Below are 26,696 nucleotides of genomic sequence, written 5' to 3'. Positions count from 1 at the left end.
TGTGTGGTTAAAAGAAATTAATTTAAAGTGTCAACGACTAGAGAGTAGTTGAATTTCCCCCACTTCTTTAAATTGTATATCCGTTAAACTTTCAAATCGTGCACCCTTCGCAGTCAGAAGGTTTTGGAAAATTCTCGAGCGCTTACTGCAGCATAGCATAGCAAATTATTATCGTTTATTTTGTCTCCTTTTTTTTAATTTTATTGTGGTATTACAATTAAGTATTACGGAATGCCGAATCCCATTTATTATTCTGACAAATATTATGACGACCTTTATGAATACAGGTAAGTTCCCAATAGACAGTTTACTCTTATTAGCTACACTTTCTTTTATTTTTCATTAGAATATTTCGTTCCATTATACATATAATTAATAACATGTATTATTCCAAATTCGCGTGTACTAAAAATTCCTGATAATTTACTGTGTTTTTTGTTTATGGATAAAGTGCAATCTTGCATTTAAAAAACTAACCACACATATGCTTTTGTTAGCTTTGTTAATTTCTTTAATATTATTACTTTTGTTATTAATTAATTCATCCTATCTACTTTTGAAACCAATTAAAAATTTTTTAATTATCTATGTAAAAAAGTTCATGCAAGGGAAATGTATTGAGTATAGGATTGTTTTTTTAGGCATGTGGTTTTACCTAAAGATATGCAGAAATTAGTGCCAAAAACCCATCTCATGTCTGAGCAGGAGTGGAGAGCTATTGGAGTTCAACAAAGTCAAGGATGGGTGCATTACATGATCCACTACCCAGGTAAACTAAGCGGTTAATATTTTCATATATAATAATATGGTATGCTAATCACATATCTAACGGTTTAAAATATATATTTTTAGAACCACATATTCTCCTATTTAAAAGAAAGATCACATCTCCTCCACCAGAAAATAACTCGTAAAAGACCATTATACTTCATTGTGAAAATATTTGTTGATATCGTAAAAGCATTGGAAGGGTTCAGCGCTAGACGATTCATTTGAGTTATTCAAAATAATATCATATTTCAAAACAGTCATTTAAGTGAAGTATATGTTATTTTGCAACAGACAAAAAACTAATGTAAATCGTTTTAATTTTAAGACGTGACATAAGCTGTGCTCTTCTCATAATTAATTTCAATATATCATCAAAATATTCTGTATATATGTCTATAGACTACTTTAGCTTTTAATATTTCATCCTGTTAACGATGTTTCTTGAAAAGATAACAGAAAATTCAATATTTCATTGAATCCTAAAAGATGAGCTGAGCAATCGGAAACTTGTGAAATAAGAATTATATTCTAGATAACTTTGCGTGTTAGGTGCCTTAGTATACGGTAAATTTGTCGTACTCCCCTCCATGCATTTGAATAATGTGATAGAGTAATTTTTATACAACTTTATATCATATTACTCAAATTATTATTTTATTATTCAGACTTTATATTAAAAATAATTAAATGTATTTTCATTTCCTCGAACTTAATGTAAGGGTAATGTTTCAATTGATGGTTAGTATTTTTTTGTAACTTAATATTTAAATATTTGTATACGTATGAGTAAATAATGATTTAGTTCGCTAAAAAAAGGACATGTACCCATAATGAAAAATAAATATTTCTTTTTTTTGTATAAATTTTCTCATTTATATTATTTATTTTATATCGCCTAAATAAGCAAACCATAAGATACTCTCAAACTAAAATACAATGAAAATAATTCAAATTTTCTTCACGGTTTACAGTTAAAAATGTTACAATAATAAACCCGAAGTGAAACAAATTTAATAAAAACGCATTTAAAGACTTAATTAATATCACCACAATGTGCTTGACCTCGATCTAATTAACATCGTCTATTATATGTGTCTATTAACAGAGTATTTTAATACCTAAATATTTCTCACAGCAATTTCCATAAATTATACATAAATTAATTGTAACTGTGTTTTGACGCACATAACGTGTGAAAGCATTATACGTTTGTCATGAATGAACGTATGTAAAAAATATATAGAAATACAACTTCGTCCTCGCATGATGGTATTTATTCGATTAGGTAAATTCCTACGTATTCAAATAATCATGAAGAACTAGACAATATTTGCAACACGTGCGACTAGGTATGCGACTAACGAAAGTTTGAGAAACACTGCTCTTCATCTTTTCTGATTTATTAACGTTAGAAATTAACAACGTAATGTTTGATAAAATGCCTGAAGGATCGAATTGAATCATAAGAGAAGATAAAGGGTCCTTGATCCGGTGACGATGATGATTGTATCGATGAAATAGAAGGGATTTGTGAGTGTGTCTGTACGTAGAGAAAGAGAGAAAGAGAGAAATAGGGTGGGAGAAGAGAAAGTAGATAAAAGTTGTAATAAAGAGAAAGAGAGAGAGAGAAAAAGAATCATCTCGAGGTGGAAAATGAACGATGATGATTGTGAGATTATAAAAGAGGGAAGTGGAGATGAGAAGGCAATAGAGAGACACAGAAGGGCTTCGACTCGCATACGGTTCTCAACTTTGGCTTTTAAATATATATGTATATAGTAATAATATATTGTGGGTTCCAATAAGTGAAAGTGAGACAGAAATAGTTACTTTGTCGGTTGTGCGCATGGTGTTGTACGCAGGCGGTTAAATATAAAATTAAGTCCTACAACATAAATGAAATTATATAAATTCCATTGTAATATATTTTAACAAAAACAAAAAAAACAAAAATGTAATTTATTAAATTAATTAGTTTCTAATACATAACATTTAAGTAGGTAGATAATTTTTGCCTAAAGAGTTAACATACACATCTCCGCTCTTTGAGATCTTTTGCGCATGCGCATAATGAACAAAGTACACTGCTAGAAAGAGAGATTTATATCGTCTGGACCGTGTTGTTCTCGATCTTTTTTCAACCCAACTGGCAATATAGTACTACTACATATATATGTATATATACATATATACATATGCTTTTATTCGCATCGGCTTTTGCAGGGTTGAGAGTGACGTTACAACCAGTCGTTGGACCCGGTTCTCTCTTTCTCTCTTTTTCTTCTCGAAGGACGAACTTGCGAGCATATACGCTCTCGCGCGCGCGCGCGTTCGTGTATGTATGCGCGTATGGCGTATGTAAGAGAAAAAGAGAAAAAGAGAGAGCGGGAGTAAAAGAGAGACGATTGGTGATCATCGGCGGGTTTCAGATGCAGAGAGTCAAGAGCGGTCTCACGTTTTTTGAATTTGTCGTTCGCAGTCGATCCTCGCGAATAGTAGTGTGCGTCTCCGAGTTTTACCATCGTGAACCCCAACGTATACGATTAACGAGTAAGAGAACTTTTCAATTTAAACACATTTTCATTTCTAATTATTTTTCGAATAATGCTCTCTATTTCCCGCGACAATAAGAGAGCAAATGTAATTTTACTAATCGTAAATTTGAATTTTCAAATGACCGCGTGCTCAAACTGCCACTTTAAATAGACATAATATAGATGATTCGAAACTAAAGACAAAATTTTGATCGAAAGAGAAGATATAGTGCATCGAAAAGGGAGTTTTCAAATTTATCGAACAGGATTGAACGAGTGAGTAAATTCTATCGATCATTTTTATTCCCGCTCTCTTCCCTTTCTCCTAAACACGTCGCTGCTGTCGCCAGTTAACTATTCTCGTTGTTACATTCCCCTACCTTTTGATCTTTCTTAACGTACTATATGCATAAATACTTCGGAGCAACGGTCTTTCTATTCGTTCCTTTTTCTCTATTTATTTCTATTCTTGTTCTGTTTTTCTATTTTCTATCGTAAAACCATAGACGTACTTTGTATCGATCGATTAATAGTAAATCTTTTGCCTATCTCTGTTATAAAAGAAAAAAAAACGTTTATAGGGATGATTAATCAGACAAAATTAAATGAAAATGTTATTAGAACAAAAAAATGAAATAAGAAGGAAAAAATTCAAATGATTTACGAATGACACGATTTCGCGGGATAATAAAATGTATATATACATATATGTATATATTTATGTACATAAACATAACGAGGCGTATACAATCAACGTGGTTCGCAAATATAACAACCACATGTGTCACATACGAAGTCGCAACATCAAATCCGCGTGAAATGATGTCTTCATCTATCTTTTTTTGGTGTGTATGAATAAATATACATATCGTGACTTTTGTGTTCTTATCAAATCTTCTCTGAACAAAACTGTTCCATCGTGTTTTATGAGAAACTGTGAATAAACGAGAGTGGATGGATATTAATAAGTTTTCTTATCAAAGAATTGCTATGATAAAATATACGTAAATAAAATTGACGAACGATATTTTCTATTCTGAACAAAGAAGCTTTTAAGCGATTAAATCATCCTCGATAAGAGGAATTCAAAATTCTTAAACGATAGAGAAAAAAAAATAGAGAGAAAGACGAGTATTTGAGAGAATTGATAGAAAAAAATATAAGTCCTTGGGACGAATCGCGTGGGTGTTAGATGCGTATGTGAAAGGAAAATTTAAGGACCTTCTCTTGTCTTTCATCTTCGTCTGATGGTGAGATATGCAAACGTAACTTACGAAATAAGATAAATTATATATTAAGAAATTGGTCAATTTTTCTTATTAATCGTTAAACACGAAATATTTGATTTTGATGAATGAAAAGTATTATCGTTTGGCGGGAAACTGGACAGAACTGTAAGATGAATTGAAATATTGATAAAATCCATTTCGAGAAAGATGATTCTTGTTTATAAACAAGAAGAAAAACTTTCTTTTAATGTTCGGTGGGAAATTTGAAAGAGAAATTGTTGGACGATTCGAGATATTGACAAAATCGGCTTTGAGAAAGATGACCCGAATTTCGTTTCGAAGGTAAGACAGCAGCCATACTTAGCGATTACCTTATTTGGATCGACGAATCATGTGTACGAGCAAGGAACTTCGTTAGGCTCGAATTTCGAGAGCCAAACACGAAGAAACTTCATTTAACGTGCAACTGCAATCGAATTAAAACATTAAATGTTATCGTACGCTTTTGACACATTTCTCAAAATAACATTGTCACAATGAATTAATATGTTATTAATATAAATTAACTTTCTTTTGTGTACGCGCAGGTTTGTGAAGAAATGAACTCATTGTTCATATCTATCGTATACTTTCCAACAACACGACAATAATAATACAATTATAAAATGAATTTTATTTCCTTTCTTTCGTAGGATCAATTCGTAATTGTTTTAATCGAAAATCTTGTGAATTAAGAAATGTATTTCGTAAATAATTAATAAAAAACTTCTGCCGCGCATAAAAAGAAAGTGTTCCTCGTTAACAGGGAGAACGTTGAGAACGATCGTAGGTCGCAATTATGCAAGGAATGCAGTCGTCGAAGTATACGAGCATGTTTTTGGAGCTGGGCTTTTCTTTCTTCTTTCTCACGGGATCTAAGAACTCTCCTTCTGTTTTTTTATCTGTTTCTCTTATGAGTATGCTCATGTAAATACTCACAAAATTGTTTTCTGAATGAAATTCAAAGTTTATATGCTATATATTTATTAGGTCAGTATTTTAAACAAATATTTTGTCAGTATTTTAAATTAAATATCAATGTGTAATATAGGTGTTCAGTATTATTACGATCAATATAAAAATGATTTATAGTAAAATGTCAACATGTGCAGTATATCAATATACGCAACCCTAATGTAGTCCTACCCCTATTATAAATACCGATCATCTAACAAACTGTACGAAAGTTTTCTCTTAATTTTATATTTTTCGATAGGTTGCGACATGTAAATACATTTACCGATCTATGGTATAGTTTTAACCGGTTCATACTAGTTTTTCCATGAATATATGTAATAGTTATTCCATGTATATATACATCTATATACACACATGTACATATATACAAACAAGTACATTAAGAAATCGATAAATACATTTAGCAGATACTCCCGTTATTACATTGGTGAATTCAAAGGAAAAAAAGAAACAAAAAAGTAATATGGGAGATGCTATTATCGGACTGGGAAGTAACAGATTTCGGGCTGTAATGTTTAATTAACACTGAAGAAGAAGAAGAAGGAAGGTCTCGGGAATACACTTTTTTCACGAGAGATACGAGTAAACAAAACGATAAAAAAATAAGCAATTTATCACATTTATTATTCGATAAAAAGTGAAAAAAAAATAATGAATCAAAAGGGAGAAAATATAATATTTGAGAATAATAAAAAAAGAAAAATGATTAGTAAGACAGTAAGGCAGATAAATTCAAAGAAATTGTATGTTGCGTACGTGAATAAAATCATTTGCTTGTCTTAATTGTAAGAGAAAACACATCATTTGCGTAAGAATAATAATTTGTATAATTCTTTTCTCTACTTCTATATATCAAGACAAGAAAGAATTGGATTTAACCAGTTTAACATAATAGATATGGGAATTTCACTATCTTGTCACGAAGAACGATTAATTCAGAATTTTATACGTATGAATTATCCAATCCACGTTATGTGCGTTACATTGAAATAATTCTAATGTTACGTGTATATCAGCAAATGCGCTTCTTTTTGCATCCTTTCTTAATCAAATTAAATTATCGTTTTGATTCTTATGCAAGCATAGTAAACAAAAAGAATTCAATTACCTCCCGTCCGTGGTATCATCGTAATTATTTTTAATTCAAAATGATTTAACAATAAGACAATATTGACTTTACCGTTTCAATTTTTCTAGCTAACTAACGCACATATTATAGATATGTGCATGAGTAATAAAAGAATGCTTCAATCAAGCCTTCCTTGCATTTTTATGCATCTTTATGCAAATGTTGCGTATGTTCATGAAACGTTTTAAATTTAGAAAACTCTGTATCTTACTATTAGTAGATTTAATCTTAAAGAAACACAACGATTTATCGTTCTTTAATTTTACAGGCTTGACAGGTCTTTATCATCTTTGAATTTCAACAATTTCGCATAGAAAAATTAACAGGACGATATGGCACGCCCAAAAAGATGGAAGAACTGTATGTCGGAAAATTTACTGACTTTACTGACGGTAGTCGGCGTTTTTGCTGGCACACTATTTGGTTTTATCTTAAGAAATATCAATAAAACGGGGGGATGGACGAATCGCGAAATAATGTATATTCAATTTCCCGGAGATCTTTTTCTGAGGATGCTCAAAGGTCTTATTTTACCTTTGATCGTGGCTAGTATTGTCAGTTCGATCGGTAGTTTAGATCTTACTCTTTCAGGTGAATAATTTGTCTTAACATGTCTTAATAACGTATTATTATTTATTTTTATTAAAACAATGAAAATAATTGTTCACTCGTTCAAATTTTATAGGAAGGATCGGTATGAGATCGATTTATTATTACGGAACTACAACGATTACTGCTGTTATTCTTGGGATAATTCTTGTCTTGGTGATAAGACCCGGAGAAATTAGTGGAACTTCTTTCGAAGTTGATAAAGATTTAACTCCTATCAGAAATGTTACCACTGCCGACACGCTATTAGATTTAATTAGGTAATTCGATTATAAAATTATAACCGATACACGATATTTCCGAAAAGTGATAAGCAATATAATTCATTGTTTTTTCTTCTTTTTTTTTTAGGAATATATTTCCGTCAAATCTTGTTCAAGCCTGTGTTGCACAAGTAAGTTAATGCTAAACATTTTTTTAAATAATAAATTAACATTATCAAATATCTTATTTTTTTATTTCAGTATCGTACGATATTAACGGAGCCTGAAAATGCGACTAATGGTAAGAATAATTGTTATCTTATTTAAATTTTTCTTTGACAACGTGGATATTCTATAAGAAACTTATTAATAAATATATTTGATTATATTATTAATGTGATATTAATTAATTGCTTTTTTAGAAACTACTATAGAAGAATGGGAAATTTCAAGTAAATATACTGATGGAACAAATACTCTTGGATTAGTTGTTTTTAGTATTATTTTGGGGGTTACACTCGGTAAAATGGGACAATCCGGAAAAGCTTTGTTGGATTTTTTTATAGCATTGTCAGAAGCAACAATGATTATTACCAAATGGGTTATTTGGTATGAAAAAAATATTAAATGTCTTTTTTAAATGAATGATTTAATAATCATTCTCACAGAAACAATCATAATATTTTAATATATATTCTTTTTAGGATTTCACCAATCGGTGTTTTCTTTTTGGTTGCTGCAAAACTTTTAGAAATTGAGGATATAAGTGCGATCATTGGTAAATTAGGCTTATATTTTATGACAGTATTATTGGGACTATTTCTCCATGGTTTTGGCACTTTATCTATTATATACTTCGTATGTACCAGAGAATTACCTTTCAAAGTTATTGGACAAATGGGACAAGTGTTAGTTACAGCATTTGGAACAGCTTCAAGGTGAATATTATTCATTTCTATTGCAATTGTTGCAAAAAGTTATTACATGTATACAAATGCATTTATTCGTTCAGTACTGCTACACTGCCAGTAACTCTGCAGTGCTTGGATGATATGGGAGCAGATCCTAGAATAACAAGATTTGTTGTACCCATTGGTGCAACTATTAACATGGACGGAACTGCATTATACGAAGCAGTTGCAGCTATATTTATTTCTCAAGTTAGAGGCGTATCGTTAACTCTTAGTAAAGTCATCGGTGTTAGGTATTTTATTTTCATCGTATTTAAAAAAATAAAAATTAAAAAATAACTGCTATCTATTGAAAATAATCATTTTTAAATCTTTTTTTAAGCGTAACTGCAACAGCTGCAAGTATAGGTGCTGCTGGCATACCACAAGCTGGTCTTGTTACAATGGTTATGGTTTTAGATACCATAGGTTTACCCGCGAAGGATGTCACTCTAATTATTGCCGTAGATTGGTTGCTGTAGGTTTAAATTTATAATTTCAAATGATATCTGTGCGTATTATTTTCTTTTATATATTGTAGTATTATATAAATGATTGTTTAATTTATTTAGAGATCGATTCCGAACTACAATTAATGTAATGTGCGATGCACTTGGAGCTTGCATTATCGAAAAGATGAGCAGAGGAGAACTTAATGTACCTGCATTGAATCAAGCAGAAGATGCCATTGAACTTGCTCGATTGCGAAACTCAGACACATAATTTTTTTGTCTTTCTTTTTCTTCTCCTTATGCATGCTACTTAATAGCATTTATACAATATTATATTATTTTATACAGTTTTAACTGTGTCTCTTACCAGAGACTTATAAATTTTTATGTTATTTAATATAACGTGCTTACAAATGAAAAAATTTGTTTAGTACAATTTAGTGAATATAACTTTTTAAAACTAAATATATACTAATGCAAATACAAATCTACAACACAACCAATTTAGCTTTAAACTTTTTCCACCATATTTACGTAAATTTATTATATACATATGTACAAAAGCCATTGATATAATAATTTAAGAGTGTATAGGTATGCTGTTATCCTCATAAATATAATATCTTAAATTATTATAAGATACACACACATACACACAATGATAAAGAATTGGAAAATTATTAAAAAAAAATAAAGTGATTTTCTTTGGAAAGTATCGATGCTAATCATAATAAATTCTTATATTTATAGACATACTCTCTTTATATGTACATGTTTCTCTTCTTGTTTCTAATATATATCGAGATGTATAACACTTCTTATTAGATACAGTTGATAATTTCTCATACAAGCAATAATTTAAATCACATTGTATATAGGAATATGCATATAGAATATACTTAATTGTTAAGAATTCTTGTTCATAGAAAGAATTCTCTTGTTAATAACAAGAATAAGAGAGAACATAATAATTATTTATGTATCCAAATACAAAATGTTATGAAAAAGAATTTATATATTGTAGAAGTGATTTTTTAAAATATTAGTACAAATATTTGTTCTTCCAATAAAAGTATCAATGTCTTATTAACTTACCCTTCAAATAATTCTTGTTCTTCATTAAAAACGCGTATAGAATAGATAATTTCAATATTCATTATAAAAATGATAATTAAGAACTTTTCATTATTAGAAAAATAGTTGAATAACATTGAATTTTTTAATATGCGTATTTTCTGGATAATAAATATCCGATCAGAAAAATTTAACACCTTGATTATCGTCGAACATTATCAGTTCAGCCTTTTTAGCGTATTCAAGTGTTCTAAGAGATCTTATTAATACTTCAGTATCAAGTTTATAAAATTCTAAAAAATAGTACAAATAAAGGATAGTCGATACGTTATAATGAATATCATTTACAGTGCATACCTTGATCGACTGTATCCTCTCCTTGCGTTAATTCGTATAAAGTACATACGGAACCAATCTGTCCAGTTTCTTGTGCCCAATTATATATTATTTCACCCCATTCTTCTAATGTATGCCAGTAAACTAACCACCTTTGTTTTGTCTTATCTAATGGCATAGCGTTTCCTGTTTTGCTTAACTCTTCTAATATTATAAGTACTACTTCAGATGGTAGTTTACCTATTATTAAATAGTTGATATTTTTTAAGGAAAACAATTGCATTTTATAAAATATATTCATATAAATTCTTCAAATAGAATTTTATTAAGGATACGATTGATTGCACTGTTGTTAAAAAGAGGACTCGAATGGACTTCTCTTACATCTATAATTGCTTGTTTTGTGATCCGATAATATTCTAATACTAAACTTTTCCATGCTTCCAATTGTTTTGCTTTTGTATCTGCGTGTGGTTGGAGACTGTTCAAGTAGATAAAATTATTTTATTTATGTTAATTTGTATTTTGATCATTTCATTGTGTTATTAAAGATTTTTGTTTATGCATGTGACAGGTACCATGCACTGCATCCAAATAAGATAATAAGCACAAAATAATTAGAGGAATGAATCTGATAAAACTTACGTAAAAAATGGAGGAAAACTGTATTGCCATGGCCATTCAATTTCTGCCATTATTTATTATTATTGTATAAACGTATTGTAAATATCGTCTCTGACAGCAAGAGTAAGTTTATTTTATAATATATTTTGTAAGTTTGTCAACCTTGGTAAATATTTTCCCTAGAATACCCGTGTTACTTTGGTTGCAAGCGTGAACATTATTAACGTAAATGGCGGCTAACTATAATTCCAAACGAAATCGAAAATTTAAATAATCGAATTTTAATTAAAAGTAGGAATCATGAATGATTAATTCATTTTCTTTTTTTTATCAACAATTGTTATAATTATGTTCTTTAAGTAGTTCAATCTCTCTCTTTCTCTTCTTCTTCTTCTTCTTATTTTCAAACAGTACCACCATCTGCAGTACAATAGTAACAACTTTGAATTTACTGATATATTTTCCATTTTTATTCGGCTACATCATGACGGGTGAAATGGAATTTCTTCGAATATATTTTTCCTATTGAACACTATACGAGTTTCATGGCCAAATTTAGAACTTTATAAGATAGAATTGTCAAAAGTACGTCTCTTACCAATTCATTAACTGCACGATAATTCTAACCTCAAAGTACATTGGTATAGATATTACTTTTATAATATTGAATGAATATATTTTTAATCAATTATGTTTCTTTTACGATCGTAAAGATTTTATTAAAAAACGGAGTTAAACACGAAGTAAGTTTTAACATTTATTTATTTATACCAATTTTCTTTTTCTTTGGAAAATATAACTTTTTGTAATTGTAATATAAATATTTTCTTTGACCTTATATGTGAAGGACAATTCTCTAATGTTCTTAATATTATAATAGTTTTATTATATACAAAAATTAATTTGTTTTTCTTTTTCTCTCTCTTCTTTTCTTTTATATATATATATATATATATATATATATATATATATATATTTATGCAAATTATTATATGTAAATAGATAATTTATAAACTTTAACACACAGGAGGTACCATGATTACATTAAGAGGAAAATTGAAAAAAGATGCAGAGATTACAAATTCTAAAAATAGAGATTACAATAAACGGGCATCTATTCGCGATAAGCTACTAATAAAAGAGGTATGATGAAATATATATAATAATAATATAATAATGGATATTATATATTATATTTTTGATATATATTACTTAGGTACAAGAAATGGAACAAACGCTTCCTATTACCTGTCAAGTTATGTTTAATGATCCTCATAGATTACATGAATTTACACTTTTAATTACACCTGATGAGGGATATTGGGTTGGTGGTCGCTTTTTCTTTGACGTTATTATATCAGAAGATTATAATATGGCTGTAAATATAAATGAACTATTTTTATTTAAGATTTCTTATATAATGTTGTTGATTTAATGCAACTGTATATGATTGTAGCCACCGAAAGTGAAGTGTACGACGAAACTATGGCATCCTAATATAAGCGAAGATGGTGATGTGTGTCTATCAATATTAAGGCAAAATAGTATAGATGGAATGGGATGGGCGCCAACCCGCAAACTAAAAGATGTTGTATGGGGTTTAAATTCGCTCTTTACCGTAAGTACGATTATTTTATGTGAAAATAATTGTACGGTAGATATAAAATATTTTAGGCCGTTTATGTTTCAGGATCTTTTAAATTTTGATGATCCGTTAAATAGAGATGCAGCTGACTTGTTTATTAAAGATAAAGAATCTTTCCGTTCTAAGGTAAAGCAATACGTTATGCAATATGCAAAAAGATGATTTCCAATTCAAATTCCTAATACAACAATATAATTATGCACTTACCAAATTAGATCCATGATTTTTGCAAATCAAACAAAATTTGAAATAAATCGACGTTTTCAAAGGAAATTGTACATTATATTTTGATATATATTTCTTACTAGTCTCATATTAGAAAGAGTATAATTTTATTTTTATTTTTCTTTAAACATCCAAGATATTCAACTTGTTACTATTGTTGAAAGTACAAGAAAGATGCGTCAAAGATATACCACATGTACGATAGTTCTTTCTCACCACAGATTATCTATGACTACACGATTTGTAAATAAATTCAATATTTAATAAAAAAATCGACATCTTTTTAATTCACTTATTACTCCAAGGATTTATCATATTTCATTGATTTCATTATTATTTTATTTTCTTACAAAGAGACACGAGTGCGAAAGACATGTACATGTAATTTTTCATATACGCATATAAGAATATAGTGCTTAATTGCATTTGTTATTTTATATTTATTTATTATATTATGTAACGATTTTTTTTTGTACAATTTGAAAGAATTTGAATCATGTTCACTAATTCGTTAGTACATTCGCTGGCTATATTTTCAATACCATTGTGTCCATTGTAACCATTTAAATTGATCAGAATACTGAACAGTCAAAATTTCATGATTTTCTTTAATGAAATTCATGGTCGAATCGATGATATAATATTCGATATAATTAATTATAGGTTGTAACAAATAAATAATAACAAAAAAAAAACAAGGAACGGGATACTTTTTGTATGATTCTCTTTTGTTTCTATTCCCTTTTTTTTCCTTGTTTTCTTAACGACTGACTAGATATTTTTGTGATATTTCACAGTCATATGGAGAAAATAAATTGGAAAAATCATAAACTTTATCGTTAGATCGTTGTAAGCAATTCTTCTTGTATGCTCGTTGATCTTATTAATTTTCGAGTTGAACCTAAAAGGCTTTCGCTTGCAAGACTTTGGCTTTCAGATACAAGTTTTTCTTTTTCTTCGTGATATTCGGTGTTGTATTCTTTAAGTCTATTACCTAAAAAGACCGATCTTTCACGTTTTTTAATCATAAATTCCGTCGGTAATAACCATCTATGTTCGTGGCATTCCTCAGCCATTGGCCTTTTGCTAGAATAAATGAAGAAAGAAGGATGTGAATAATATAAATTATACAAGTTACTTTTACGAATACTTACTTTGGTGCACGTTTAAAGACCAACATGAGAAAACGTGTAGCCTCTTGAGTAAGTTCCTTGTAAAGATATTCGAATCTGTACCTAACAAATAAAATATTTTGTCTGGTTTCGCTGGCGTCATCGCCACGGAACGGTGATACTCCGGATAATAAGACGTACGTAAGAACACCGACCATCCAAATGTCTGTTTGTGGATATGCAGGTTCTTCATTGTATACTTCCGGTGCTCTGTATTCACGATGACCTGCCTTTGGTACCATTGTGCCGAGTTTACTAACTTTTTGTGCAGTGCCCATATCGACTAATTTAACTTGAACAGTTCTAACAGAGGCCATTACCACGTTGTCCGGTTGAATGTCTAAATGACAATACCCACGCCAGTGAAGATATTGTAACGCATCCAATATTTGTGTTACAGCCATGGCTACACAATTTTCAGAATACTCGTGTCGACTGGAAAAATATGTGAGAATGTCGGCACCCTGAAGCTTCTCCATAATGAAGACAGCTAATGGTGATCCTGGTGCTTTATATGCTGCCTCTAAAAGAGCTATTCTCTCATGCCTGAGAGAACGTAGAGCTTCGAATTCTCTGTTAACTTGCTTTTCTATTTCCGGCCTAAGGTCTAGAATTTTTGCGACTATCACGCGATCCGAAGACTTGTCGATACCCTTAACCACAGCAGAGAATTGACCACGACACAATTCAGATATGAAACTATACTTGTTTGTTAATGTTTCAGTCGACCATTCAACCGGATGTTCCTCAAGTGAATAATCAATATGAGGCTTATCTTCCTCGAGTACGATCTCTTGTCCAGATTCTGTTAATTCTTGAAGATGTCTCATTGCACTGGTTATCTGTATCTGAGGTACACCTGGCGGTCTTGTTTTAATGACTTTCGAGGGAATACCTTTCTCGCTCCATCCAATTCGATTACGCGCTGCTAGACGGAAAATGTAACAAACGTCTGGCTTCAGATCTCGTACTAAGTAAAATTCGTGATCTATGTTAAAACCAATATCTATCCATGTAATAGAATCTGCTTCTTTGTATTGAAGATTATAGCAAAGTACGGCAGAATTGCCGTCGTATTTTGGTTGCTTCCAACGTAAAAGTATTTGGGTATCTGATACTTCAGTAGCCTGCAAATCAAACGATACTTTTACAATTTTGAATACTATTAGAAAATAATTATTTATCTGGGAAAAAAAATGAATATATACTTCTGGTGAATCGGGACCAGTGGGAACCAAAGCTATCAACATTCTAGTTCTGGCTACAGTTTGTCCAAGAGAATTTCTTGCCACCACCTTATAAATCCCAGCATCGTGTTCTTTTACGGGATTAAAACTGAGTATCGATCTGCCATCTTTGTCTTCCGTGATCTTTATTTTTTTAGTTTCTTGAATGACTATATCATTTTTGTACCATTGTATTAATGGTTTTGGATCACCTACTGCGAGGCACATTAATTGTGCTGTTTTGCCTTCCTCGATCGGCCGTATTTGCGGTTTCTCACGCAAGAAAGGTAAATTCCCTTCCTTCTTGGATTCTATCATAGCTTCAGCTTCAACATAACTGTCGAGACGAGTACCTAATTCATGTTTCAATCGTCTCAATGAGTATGTATCAGGTGATCCATATCTATTTATCCTGGCTCTACGTTCGTCGTCGATTTCTTCGTCCATGACATCGGTAAAACGACGGCGTTCACGTATTATTGGTGTCTGTAAAACAAAAAAGAAAAGATAAATAAATATCTTTTGTCATTAAAATTTATGCGTTTAGAGAGAAAACAGTGCTTTATTGCCTTCCAATCGTAGCCATTATCGTCAGTGATCGTACGCGAATATCCTGGACTGCGATTAAAGGCAACTTTCATGTATTCACGTAATCGTACTGGGAAGTCAGTATCACGAAGTTGTAGAAGATAAGTATCTGGACCATACTGATAGCTGAAAATATTCGATAGTGGCACAATGTTTTTACAAGTACCTATATTTATTAGAAATAAGAACTGAATTGTTTCTTCTGGAATACTCACTGACTCTCGCTCTTAATAAGTCCAATTTCTGTATCGATTGGTTCTCTCGCAGGTAGTTGATTTTCCCAAGTTCTAGGCACTGGTTTTCCTGTAGGACTATATCGTTCAATACTTGGTTCAGGTGTGTATTTATGACCAGGAGGATAAACCATTTTTGAAGGATGTTCAAACGCACTACTGAGTTTGCGTCTACGGTACCACGTACGACAAGACGCGTTACTATACCAATCTCTGTTAACGAGTTATGGAAAAGTATTATTTTACGAAGCATATAAATATCAAGAAGAAAATATATAAACCAAGGATATATTACCTGTAAAGTTTGTAATAAGTCTTCAAATATTCAGAAGGTATTTTATACAAATCTAATGGCGATCTATCTGCGTATTCCAGCCAAGGATGTTTAAGAGCAGTCTTAACACCGATTCGTTTATCAACATTGTAGACTAACAATTTACGAATAAAATCTTTGGCTTCATTAGAAATATTCTTCCAGCGATCATCAAAGTCCCAAGCTCCTTGTCTGATCTTCGTTAACGTTTCTTTATCGTTGACACCTCTGAACGGTGAAATTCCAGATAACAGGATGTATGTTATGATACCAACTGACCACATATCTGCGGCATAATCGACGCCTTCATTGTTTGTAACTTCAGGAGCAACATATTCCGGCATACCGTACGCCAATAACATTAATTTCGTTTGTGCTATCCTTCGTGTTAAACCGAAATCTCCGATCTTTAGATCGTCGCCGCCTGTGTGAGAGATCAAAAGATCTCCGAGCTACCAAAAGGAAATGAACACTTAGAGAATGATGATATTAAAGTAAAACATTTGTTTGGGAAAAAACTTACTGTTAGGCCAAGATGTGCATAATGATTGTCATGCATATATTCAAGGCCGTAGAGTAACTGTCGAATATATCCAGCAATTTCTGATTCAGTATAATGTGGTTGTTTCGTTAGAACATCTGCTAATTCTCCACCGGCAGCTCTAAATTTTTTCTCGTTAAGGATTTGAAAAGTGAATAAAAATCTTTATCGCAAAAAAAACAATATAGTTCAAATTTAGTTCATACAAGTAATTACATTTAAAAGGATACAGTTCCATGATCAAAGTGACCGATTTATCGGTTTCGTAAGCCTCGTGCAAGCGTAATAATTTTCGATGATTAAGATTATTCATGGCATCTAACTCGTTAAACATAAATGGTTTCAATTCTCCTCGTCCATGCATAACTTTGGCAGCATAATTTCTTCCAGTAGTTCTTTCTGCTGCGTGATACGTAATACCTTGAGTACCACGACCCAATTCGTCACCCAAATCATAAAATTCATCGTAGGGTTTATCCGCACGTAGTTTAACTTCAGTCTTTCTCTTATATGTTCTGTAAACATAATCGTATTCATTTTCTTCAACGTGTATCATGACTGAATGCGATACCGCTCCGGCTACATTTCTTGCACTGATCGAGTATAATCCTTCATCCTTAACAATTGCTTCATTAATGGTTAAAACAGATGTATCTGGCTCGACGAAATCAATCTGAAATAACAATACTTCAACAGTTAATAATAGATAATATTGAAAAATGATTATAAGAAATAATAATTACTCTAATCCTCGAAGTAGTAGTGATCGGTTTCCAATCCTTGTACCATTTGATTTCAGGAAATGGAACACCCGTAAGACGTGCTATCAATTTACCAGATTTTCTTGCCATCACAATAGTTTCTTCGGGTCTTACAATAAACGTTGGATATTCAGCGATTTGTAAGCTAACACGTTGACGTGCTTCTCCATGTTCATTGATTGCAACAGCTTCGTATAAACCTTCGTCTCTTTCAAGCATTCTGTTGATGAACAATGTTGCCTGTCCATTTCTTGTGTAGCTTTGATCGTATCGACCACCAGACTCGATTAATTCATTGTTGAAATAATAGGTCATTTTTGGTTTAGGATAACCATAAACGAACCAGAAGAGACTGCAATTGTGATTCTTGACACCAAATTGAGTATTGTGTTCTTGTCGAAGGAATTTAGGTGCTTGAGCATATTCGTCATGGGGCGGTCTTTCGATGTCAAAGTCCTTGGGGAAATAAGGACTGGTCTCGGGACGAAAATCTATACCAGGTGGTAAATAAGGAAAGAATTTTGGTGGATCGGGTTCTAATTTAGCACGGAAGGTTTGTGCAAATGGCGAAGGGTCGCTGATGCCATATTTATTTTCTACGCGTATGCGGTATTTGTAATCCCGGAAAGGTTCTAAGTTGCGGATGTCGCAGACACAACTGCGTAAACCAGATCGCGCAGTGAACCAATCACCGTCCGGTAACTCGCACATTTCTACAAGATATGTTACCGGTACGCGTGGTCCTAATGGGATGGAAGGTTTCCAAGAAAGTGTCAAATGTCGATCCATCATACGACTAATTATTGGACGATCTGCTAGTGGCCACGCTATTCCTGTTTTTTGATATTTATCAAATTCTATATACTGAGATGCTAACGGTCTCTTTGCACGTGGCTCCAGAGCTGTATACAAAATGTTTACGAATGATCACTTAAAAGTACATTACGTGTGCGCGTAGATTTGAAATAATTTAGTTCGTTACTTACATTCGAAGATCATTTCGGCGGAACACAATTCTGATCCATGAGGATTTGTTATTTTTAATGCATATGTGCCTGCATCCATTTCGTCCACGTTAGCTATCGTCATCCGAAGTAAACTACCTTCTTGGTCCATTCTAATACGATCAGTTTGCCACAATTTGTCACCGTTACGGAACCATTCGAATTCCGGTTCGGGTATACCAGTAATGCAAGCTGTGAATTTTGCTTGCATTCCTCTGTAAACCTCACAATCGCCGATTCTTTTCAAGAACGCCGGTGGTTCTATCTTTTGCATTTTTTCGCTGTAATTTTACAGTTACACGCGAGTTAGATAATAATTTTGAATAATAAGCGATTTAAAAACAACATAAACTTACATTTTATCAACGACTTTTAAATGAGCCGAACATTCCGCTTCGCCAGCCCTGTTAACTGCTTTGCATTTGTAAATTCCAGTATCGTCGTATGTACAATCTTTAACGTACAAGCAGCAGGCATCGCAGTCCCGTTTGATCTTATATTTGTCATTATCTTTAAGTATTGGTTGGTTGTTGAAATACCACGAAACATCTGGCTTGGGTATACCGCTAATTTTAGCCGGGAATTTAACATCGAAGTCAGGAAGTTGTTGAAGATCCGTGAACTTTTGTGTAAAGCTCGGAGCTTGGAAAACCTTTCTGATCTTGGCATTTGCGTTAGATGTGTCTTCGCCAAGTGGATTTGTCAGATGACAAGCATAAACTCCTTGGTCCTTGGCATCGGATGGATTAATCTCTAAAGTTACTTTCTTTCCATCACACGTCATCATTAATCTTTGCGATAGTTCTAACGGCTCTCCGTCTTTCGTCCACGTGATGTCTGGTATAGGATTACCATTAAAGGAGGCACTGAATGTTAGCGGTTGGCTTTCCTCGACCGAAATATCTCGTAACAATGTTAAGAATGCGGGTTTCTCTTGTGGAATGTCCTCTCTCAATTTGCCAAGTACGTCGAGATTTGCTTTGCAAGATGCCGTTCCTTCGGTATTACCAGCTACAACTTGATATTCTCCTGCATCTTCGGGTGTTGCTTTGTCGATGATTAATACGTGGGTACCGTCCGGCTGACTAATGATATTCAAATGTTTTCCATCCAGCACAATCTGCATTCAATTTGAATGAAATTTCATTTAACACTAATATAATAATTGATAACTTTTTATTTGTATATAATTGACATACCTCTTCGCCATTGTGCAGCCACTTGAGTTCGGGTGTTGGTTTACCAATTACTTTAACTTCCAATTTAGCTGGTAAATTTTCGACCACCGTAAGTGGCTGAAGACTTCCAACAAAATCTGGCCTCTTTTCTTTCTCCTCTACCTCAACCTTTGCTTCTCCGGTAGTATCACCAAGTTTATTAGATACGACCACGGAATAAGTACCTGCATCTTCTGGCCGTACTTTATCGATTATTAGACCAATGAGACCATTGGGATCGTTTATGAAATTAAATTCTTTTGTTGGTCTCAATGGTATACCATCCTTGAACCATTGAATGTGTGGATTCGGAAATGCAACGATTTGAGCTCGTAATTTGAGAGGTTGTCCTACAATAGCCTTTGTATCTTCCAGAGGCTTTGTAAATGTTGGACTTCTTGGAGAAGCTGTATATTATATATATATTAAATGATATAATTTAAATGTTAATAGGATATATAAACGAAAGATAATTTTATAATTTACTTACGCGTGACAGCAACAGCGCAAAGTAAACTTTGTTCTCCTGTTGAATTAGAAGCAACCAATTTGTAAGCACCGGAATCCGCGGGTATCACATTCTCAATTGTCAGTTTTGTAGTACCGTCCAGAAGATTTTCGATTTTAATATGATCGTTAGGTGTAAGTAATTCACCATCTTTAAACCAAGATATTAAAGGAATCGGGCTACCGTCAGCTTTGGCCTTGAGCTCGAGTGGTTCTCCTTCATCAATATTCACAGATCTTGGTAAAGTTAAACGACCAAACGTGGGTGGTTCGAAAACCATACTTAATTCGCAACTTGTTTCTGCAGTTCCTGCGATACTGCTAGCTGTACAACTTATTATTCCCAAATCATCGACAGAAAATGTTTTGATGTATAGAGTACTGTCAATGAGACCTTCGACGTGAGTTATAACCTCGCGGCGTCCATCTTGCATTATTGGTGCATCGTTCAATAACCAAGTGATCTTTGGTTTTGGTATTCCGGATACTCGAACTTTCAATTCGATATCATTGCGATCACTTACAGGAATGTTGGATAATCCCTTCAAGAAGATCGGTGCTTCGACTATAAAGACAAATTTATATGTATGTCTCATATAATATTGAACTCATCAACGGTATCCTCATCACTGCTTTAAATAACTTACGGTGTGTGGTTAATAATGCTTCTCCAACTGCTTCGCCCAAATAATTTTTTGCGAAAACTGTATATTTACCACCATGTTCGATATTAACATTTTTGATGATTAACTTGTACTTGTTATTCTTTCTATCTTCTTCCGTTTCAAATTCACCACCCATTTCTAATTCCTTGTCATCTTTCATCCACTTTATTTCAGGCTTTGGATTTCCTTTGATTGTTGCCTCCCACGTAGCTGGTTCGTCGACTGGTGTTGTCAGATCTTTAAATTCTTCGATGCTCGGTTGCAGTAGCAGATTCAAAAGAGCCTAATTAAAATCAACGAAATGATGTGACGCAATTTAAATGTCAAAAAAAAAAAACAAAATGAAGATAAAAGTTTGTTGCTTACGCTGCTTTCAGCTTGGCCCCATTTATTTTCCAATTTGAGAATATACTCTCCAGTATCGTCTTTTCTACATTTAGGTACTTTCAATGTAATAGTACTTTCAGTTAACTTATCTGATCCAGGTTTATTGGTCATCTTCCATTTGATTCTTGAATCGTCATTAGGAAGCTCCAATCCTTTACAGTACCTTTGAAAAATAATAAAATTCGATCGAGTTAAGTTCTGTTTAATATCGTTAATGTATATCATTAAAATGTTAAGTAAGAAAACGTACCAAATAATATCAGGAACCGGATCAGCCGAGAAGATAGCTTGAAATTCTCCATTTTTACCATCCGCAATGTCAACGTCTTTAAGGGGTTCTATGAATCGTGGTTTTCGTAGATCATTGACTGTACCTACCGTCAATTGTCCTTGTGTAATATCTTCACCAAGTTTATTTGTAAAGATGCACTCATAGAGACCAGCATCTTCGAGCACAACTTTGCTCAATTCGAATTCATACTTTTCTCCTGCATTGGTAATACGTATACGTTCTCCAGTTCTGAGAATTTTGCCATCCTTGAACCATTTAGCATCAGGTCTTGGTAAACCAGTAGTAGTGATCTCGAAAGTGAGGGTTTGCGTTTCAAAGATCATCCGATCCTCTAAGTTTGATTCTATTATGTGGGGTGGTGCTAAATGATAAAATCAAATGTTAGAATTCTACTGATTTCACTTTGAAAATGTATGTGTATCAATTAGAGTGATATTGTCATATTGCAATTCTACTAAACGTTTTGCTTTCATCGTGCACAATCGTGAGAACGATCTTATCAAATAAAAGTGGCGATTCGCGAATTGTTAGAAATAAAATGTAAACTGATTATAACGCCATTGTTATTCTATTGGACCCGTAATAGAGATACAAAGTGTTAGACAGCGCTGTCGAGAAATGTTGATCGTCGTCGAAGACGCAAACACGTCCGTCCAGTTAAATTCTATTCTCCTAACTTACCTCAATTAATAAGGCGTGCGGTAACTGCTGTGGTGCTGGCTCAATTTGCGTGCTTATTTCACATTATCATGCAATAGCTCAATAAGATTCTATGGATTCTCACGAATGTCATTGTTAAGTCATTGATAAGAAGCGATTGTTAATTCTCATCTGATTTTTTGTCGTTACGTTCAACAGACGAGAAAAAGAGAATCCATTGAATTTGTTTTTAGGCATTATTGCGTCTAAAGCAAAATGAGTGATGACGAAAGAAAGGTGAAGGATAATGAAATATGCACAGAAGGTTGGTGTAAGAAATGAAAAGTAAAATAGAACACGTGCAGGTTATATATCGATTCACCAAAGTCTGTAATGGCTCGAAAATAAATCCACCAATTACAGTGACTTTCGAATCTGAATTGAAGAATATAATTTCATTATGGAGATCTATAGCCTTCTCAATGGTATATCCGTCATACCTGATTCCACGCCTTGTTCCTTATCGAGAATTTCGTTAAGAACGCTACGTTGTCGTTTAACGCGATTTAGAAGAGCCTCCAACTCTTCGTCGACCTCTTCTTCTTCGCCAAGGAGAACTCCTCTATGGGAATTTTCTCTCGAAATCGTTTTCACCTCGGCTTTGTAGGATTCTATCGACTCTGTTCTTTCCAACTTCGAATTTTGCCTAATCAAACCGTTGTTAGGAACGATTGGCTTCTGTGACTGGTTCAAAGTCATTTCGCTGGCTTTCGAAGAAATAGATTCTTCGACGGATCGTTCCTCGATTATTGTTTCGTTAAATTTCGATGCTCGGAGTGGTTTGACTTCGTCCAGGACATTTTTCTCGATCGTACGGCCGTCGACGTTTTTGAATTGTTCGCAAGAACCATTTGTCAATCTGAGATCGTCGGTTAGTTCAACGCACCGTACGTCGTCCATGCTTACGTCCCTGGATATGGCTTTCAAAGTTGACTCGTCATCTGATACAGAAACTATTGAAACTCCATGATGAACTTGTAATCTTGAACGACTATTATCGCTGGTCTCTGAGAATTCCTCGACGAACATGCCGTTCTGTACTTTCGTCGGGCTATTTTCTTCTTGAACATTGTAACTGTATGATCCTATCTCCTCCACCGTTGGCCCTTCCGAACTTAACTCCTGAAACTCGACCTTCGTCGCGGTCATCTTGCTGATCGTGTGTCTCTCGTCCGGACCTGTGAACGGTCTAGCTGGTCACAATACCTTCCATTATGATTACACCGAGAAAGTGAAGCTTTCTAACGAAAATCTTTCGATTCTATTTCAAACTCGATGGGTTACTCAAGCGACTAATTAAACGATCACTTTGGCTTAGCGTGAGCCATATTACCTGTTAACGTTGATTGATGAGTCGTTGTTGATGCTACGGTGATGGTTACTTTCTCAGCTTCTCCTCGTAATACCTCAACCTTCTCTTTCTTCGATTCGAACCGACCTGAATTTATTACACAGTTTGGTTTTTCTACCAGGGCTAATTTTTCTAATCTATAAAACCTCCCATATCTCTTTCATCATTTCATATCAACTGTACTCCTACGATTAAGATCATGGACATTAAATACAATACATGTTATCTTCAACCCTCGAAGCTGCCATTGCCAAAGTGTTCAGTTTTTGTTAGATTAAATCGTCGACGATCAATGTTAGATCTATCTCTATTAACTATGAAACATTGAAATACGAAATACGACTATCCAACGATTAGTCGATTATATTGATTTGTTCATTGACTGTGAGAAGCAACAAAGAAATGATAGATGCGAATTTAAAATCGATGAGAGATATCAATTTTTACGATCTTGCAATATTACCTTCCGGACCTGATTCATCAGCTTGCTGTTTCTCCGTTCCTACTTCTTCTATCACAATCTTCTTCGATTTCGTTTCTTCTTCTACCGTTTCGGTGCTTCCTTCTGTTTTAGCTAGGAAATTTCATATAAAAATTGGACTAATTCGTACGACAGGAGTACGATTGTTTAGGATAGAAAAGTGTGATATAGGCTCGTGTAATTAATGAAACGTGGGATACATAAACACATTGAATCTCAAATACGTCATAACAGTCTTGGAATTGTGCGTAGGTATTTACATATATGCGAAACACGATCAAAAACGTCGTCAGTATCACTCAACATTGAAGGGAAAAAATAATGAGGAGTTTTGAAAAAAAAGATACAGAGTGTAAAAAAAGAAAATAAACGTCGTCAGGTTGACGCAACGTATGGAAAAAGAAAAAGAAAAAATGTAAGAAGAAGATGTTTCTCTTCTCGTTTGAGATCGAAGAGTGTACTCTTTAAAGAGTGTTCTGTAAAAAACGATAATCGTCGTAACAGATCTTCGAACATTGACAGTTTCACTGTTAAATTGCAAATCGTAGAAAAAACTCCCGTTGATACATACTCTTTACTTACATATTTACTTACTTTACGTTGCCGAAGCATGACGATTTTATTGCCAGGATTCTCAAAAGATAAAAAATTTTTATACGTGTTTATGCGTGTGCGCGTAAATGTTTTTCGAATCAAACCTGCTGCGCTGCTGCGCCGATAGAATGATTATGATTTGTTGTTTTTTATTTATTTGTTTTTTTTTTTTCTATATAAGTATATTACTCGAGTTAACTTTGCTAATCGAAAATATCTTTGAAAATTTTGGGACGGAGCAGCGCCTCAGTATTTTTTCGGTTTAACAGCGTTCGAATAAAAAACTGAATGGTCTTACTGAGAACGATGACTTTGCTCTTGCTGAGGACCATTCCAAGTTCATTTTCAGCGCGAACCTCGTAAGCTCCACCATCCGATCCTTTGACCAAAGTTACCGTCAAATCGTAACTCTCCTTTCGTTGTTGATCCCTGGTAATCTTGATTCTTGCATCAGCCGATACCTCGTGCCCATCTTTGTACCATTTAATATCAGGCTCGGGCGTGCCAGATATTTCAACAGTTAATTTCAACGTTTCGCCTTCTTTGATCCTTTGATCAGCCAATTTTTTCAAAAGTTTTGGCTTAGTCTTAACCGTAAAGTCGGCACTGCATTCATTCACACCATATTCGTTCTCAACTTTACAAGTGTATCTACCCTTCATTTCTTCCTTTACTTCTTTCATGACGAGCTTGTAACTGTCACCTTCTTCGATGCGAGTGTACTCGCTACGTTTTTCTGTGATTTCCACATCACCGATGAACCAATGAACGTTTGGTTTTGGATAGCCATCAACTTTAACGGTTAATTCGATGTTGGTGTCGCCTTCGTTGGCCGAAAAATCATTCAGTTTCGATTTGAATCTTGGTATACCGCTTACCTAGAATTTTCGTGTAATAATATCTTGCATCGAGTGTAATTAAGTTAGATTAATTTGACGTTAATTCGCAAACATACCTGAACTCTGGTTTGATCCGAAACAGTGCCATGAGTATTAGTTACTTTGGTTTTGTACACCGCGGCATCGGTGTCAACTGTACCAGTAATCTTTAACATGTAATTCTTTCCTTCTCGCACGATCTTGATACGTTCATCTTCAACAACAGTCTGTTCATCCTTGTACCACTCCACTGTAGCCTCTGGATCTGAATCAACCTCGATCAACAGAGTCAAAGAATCACCTTCGTCAATTACCGGGATCGTACCTAATTTCTTTCTGATTTTGGGTGGACTCTTAACAGTAAGATTCCATATTTCTGTGGTTTGATTGATCTCGTTTCGAGCTACGATCGAATAAGACCCAGCATCTTCTACGCGAACACTGTTGATCTTGATTTTGTATATATCAGTTCCTTCTTTTTCTATCTTGATACGTTCGCTTTCTTGGATCAATTGTCCATCCTTATACCACTTAATTTCTGGTGCCGGAGTAGCTTCCACTTGAACGGTCATCGTTAAACTATCTTCCACGATCGCTGTAGTGTTCGATTGTTTCTTTATGACTTTTGGTGCAGATTTCACAATAAGTTCAATTTCCGTAGTGTCCTCTCCCAGTTCGTTCTTTGCTCTTATAGTGTATATACCAGCGTCCTTTGTTGTTACATGTTTAATTACCAATGATAAAGATTCTTCGTCTTCCCAGAGATATTTTATTCTTCCACCAGCAACTATTTCATTTCCATCTTTGGTCCATGTGATATCTGGCTTGGGATAACCTTTCACTTGTAAGTCCAACATCGCAGAACCTCCCGCGCTTACTTCCGATTGTTTAGATTCTGACTCCAGTTTAGGTTTTTCTGGATCTCTTAGTAATTGGTTGACCGCACCTTGTACCGTCAACTCCGCGCTACAACTTATATTACCTGAAGC

The 26,696-nt window shown here is 33.6% G+C and overlaps 5 protein-coding genes across 20 annotated transcripts in view; 3 read left to right on the top strand and 2 right to left on the bottom strand.

Annotated features, from left to right (window-relative positions):
• The first annotated feature begins 66 nt into the window (after nt 1-66).
• LOC106784561 (cyclin-dependent kinases regulatory subunit) lies at nt 67-1,630 on the top strand. The gene is made up of 3 exons (XM_014744263.1): nt 67-287; nt 642-769; nt 853-1,630. Exons 1-3 carry the CDS (start codon nt 232-234, stop codon nt 912-914), a joined length of 246 nt encoding a protein of 81 aa, XP_014599749.1. The 5' UTR covers nt 67-231; the 3' UTR covers nt 915-1,630.
• LOC106784557 (excitatory amino acid transporter 3-like) lies at nt 688-9,393 on the top strand. Of its 5 annotated transcripts, XM_014744252.1 has the most exons (11): nt 2,807-3,321; nt 3,478-3,581; nt 6,949-7,271; nt 7,366-7,549; nt 7,641-7,683; nt 7,754-7,793; nt 7,915-8,101; nt 8,197-8,430; nt 8,505-8,696; nt 8,786-8,920; nt 9,015-9,393. In XM_014744252.1, exons 3-11 carry the CDS (start codon nt 7,013-7,015, stop codon nt 9,163-9,165), a joined length of 1,425 nt encoding a protein of 474 aa, XP_014599738.1. In that variant the 5' UTR covers nt 2,807-3,321; nt 3,478-3,581; nt 6,949-7,012; the 3' UTR covers nt 9,166-9,393. The 5 variants fall into 5 exon arrangements, with proteins under 5 accessions (XP_014599740.1, XP_014599738.1, XP_014599739.1 ...); XM_014744254.1 differs by lacking the exons at nt 2,807-3,321; nt 3,478-3,581 and adding an exon at nt 688-769; XM_014744253.1 differs by lacking the exon at nt 3,478-3,581.
• A 27-nt stretch (nt 9,394-9,420) lies between these two features.
• On the bottom strand, nt 9,421-11,357 carry LOC106784560 (vacuolar protein-sorting-associated protein 25). The gene is made up of 4 exons (XM_014744262.1): nt 10,950-11,357; nt 10,640-10,785; nt 10,326-10,544; nt 9,421-10,261 (listed from the first exon to the last, which is right to left on the bottom strand). The coding sequence occupies exons 1-4, from the start codon at nt 10,997-10,999 to the stop codon at nt 10,149-10,151; spliced, it is 528 nt and encodes a 175-aa protein (XP_014599748.1). The 5' UTR covers nt 11,000-11,357; the 3' UTR covers nt 9,421-10,148.
• Nucleotides 10,958-13,070, top strand: LOC106784558 (NEDD8-conjugating enzyme UBE2F-like). 5 transcript variants are annotated; one of them, XM_014744257.1, is made up of 6 exons: nt 11,424-11,513; nt 11,642-11,671; nt 11,956-12,071; nt 12,145-12,306; nt 12,385-12,546; nt 12,619-13,070. In XM_014744257.1, the coding sequence occupies exons 3-6, from the start codon at nt 11,964-11,966 to the stop codon at nt 12,733-12,735; spliced, it is 549 nt and encodes a 182-aa protein (XP_014599743.1). In that variant the 5' UTR covers nt 11,424-11,513; nt 11,642-11,671; nt 11,956-11,963; the 3' UTR covers nt 12,736-13,070. The 5 variants fall into 5 exon arrangements, with proteins under 5 accessions (XP_014599745.1, XP_014599746.1, XP_014599742.1 ...); XM_014744259.1 differs by lacking the exons at nt 11,424-11,513; nt 11,642-11,671 and adding an exon at nt 10,958-11,051; XM_014744260.1 differs by having other exon boundaries at nt 11,351-11,671; nt 12,145-12,252.
• Nucleotides 13,071-13,227: 157 nt separating this feature from the next.
• Nucleotides 13,228-26,696, bottom strand: part of LOC106784556 (muscle M-line assembly protein unc-89) — a 31,193-nt gene continuing 17,724 nt past the window's right edge. For 6 of the 8 annotated variants that reach the window (XM_014744242.1, XM_014744244.1, XM_014744247.1 and 3 more), the window contains 21 exons: nt 25,785-26,689; nt 25,128-25,707; nt 24,218-24,328; nt 23,737-23,841; nt 22,844-23,581; nt 21,663-22,065; nt 21,392-21,575; nt 21,008-21,308; nt 20,344-20,925; nt 19,836-20,260; nt 18,993-19,756; nt 18,619-18,917; nt 17,615-18,534; nt 17,102-17,544; nt 16,854-16,992; nt 16,313-16,782; nt 16,000-16,230; nt 15,766-15,910; nt 15,179-15,682; nt 13,953-15,097; nt 13,228-13,884 (listed from right to left, as the gene is read on the bottom strand). In XM_014744242.1, coding sequence (XP_014599728.1) covers nt 13,638-13,884; nt 13,953-15,097; nt 15,179-15,682; nt 15,766-15,910; nt 16,000-16,230; nt 16,313-16,782; nt 16,854-16,992; nt 17,102-17,544; nt 17,615-18,534; nt 18,619-18,917; nt 18,993-19,756; nt 19,836-20,260; nt 20,344-20,925; nt 21,008-21,308; nt 21,392-21,575; nt 21,663-22,065; nt 22,844-23,581; nt 23,737-23,841; nt 24,218-24,328; nt 25,128-25,707; nt 25,785-26,689 — 9,641 coding nt within the window. In that variant the 3' untranslated portion in view covers nt 13,228-13,637. The remainder of the gene's footprint in view (nt 13,885-13,952; nt 15,098-15,178; nt 15,683-15,765; nt 15,911-15,999; nt 16,231-16,312; nt 16,783-16,853; nt 16,993-17,101; nt 17,545-17,614; nt 18,535-18,618; nt 18,918-18,992; nt 19,757-19,835; nt 20,261-20,343; nt 20,926-21,007; nt 21,309-21,391; nt 21,576-21,662; nt 22,066-22,843; nt 23,582-23,736; nt 23,842-24,217; nt 24,329-25,127; nt 25,708-25,784; nt 26,690-26,696) is intronic. The other 2 variants (XM_014744249.1, XM_014744250.1) reach the window with 2 other exon arrangements.

Source organism: Polistes canadensis, unplaced genomic scaffold (assembly GCF_001313835.1).
Source record: "Polistes canadensis isolate GaletaPanama2010 unplaced genomic scaffold, ASM131383v1 scaffold_37, whole genome shotgun sequence".
NCBI classification, from domain to species: Eukaryota; Metazoa; Arthropoda; class Insecta; order Hymenoptera; family Vespidae; genus Polistes; species Polistes canadensis.
Note: the sequence above shows the minus strand (reverse complement) of the source record. Positions and strands in the feature narration are given on the sequence as shown.

Coding starts and splice junctions, on each gene's coding strand:
- LOC106784561 (XM_014744263.1), top strand. CDS start 232: ATGCCGAATCCCATTTATTATTCTGACAAATATTATGACGACCTTTAT. Junction 288..641: donor GACGACCTTTATGAATACAG/GTAAGTTCCCAA, acceptor TTGTTTTTTTAG/GCATGTGGTTTTACCTAAAG. Junction 770..852: donor TTACATGATCCACTACCCAG/GTAAACTAAGCG, acceptor ATATATTTTTAG/AACCACATATTCTCCTATTT.
- LOC106784557 (XM_014744254.1), top strand. CDS start 7,013: ATGGCACGCCCAAAAAGATGGAAGAACTGTATGTCGGAAAATTTACTG. Junction 7,272..7,365: donor TTTAGATCTTACTCTTTCAG/GTGAATAATTTG, acceptor CAAATTTTATAG/GAAGGATCGGTATGAGATCG. Junction 8,921..9,014: donor ATTGCCGTAGATTGGTTGCT/GTAGGTTTAAAT, acceptor TAATTTATTTAG/AGATCGATTCCGAACTACAA.
- LOC106784560 (XM_014744262.1), bottom strand. CDS start 10,999: ATGGCAGAAATTGAATGGCCATGGCAATACAGTTTTCCTCCATTTTTT. Junction 10,786..10,949: donor AGTTTTCCTCCATTTTTTAC/GTAAGTTTTATC, acceptor CTACTTGAACAG/TCTCCAACCACACGCAGATA. Junction 10,545..10,639: donor TAACAACAGTGCAATCAATC/GTATCCTTAATA, acceptor ATTTAATAATAG/GTAAACTACCATCTGAAGTA.
- LOC106784558 (XM_014744259.1), top strand. CDS start 11,964: ATGATTACATTAAGAGGAAAATTGAAAAAAGATGCAGAGATTACAAAT. Junction 12,072..12,144: donor ATAAGCTACTAATAAAAGAG/GTATGATGAAAT, acceptor TATATTACTTAG/GTACAAGAAATGGAACAAAC. Junction 12,307..12,384: donor CAGAAGATTATAATATGGCT/GTAAATATAAAT, acceptor ATATGATTGTAG/CCACCGAAAGTGAAGTGTAC.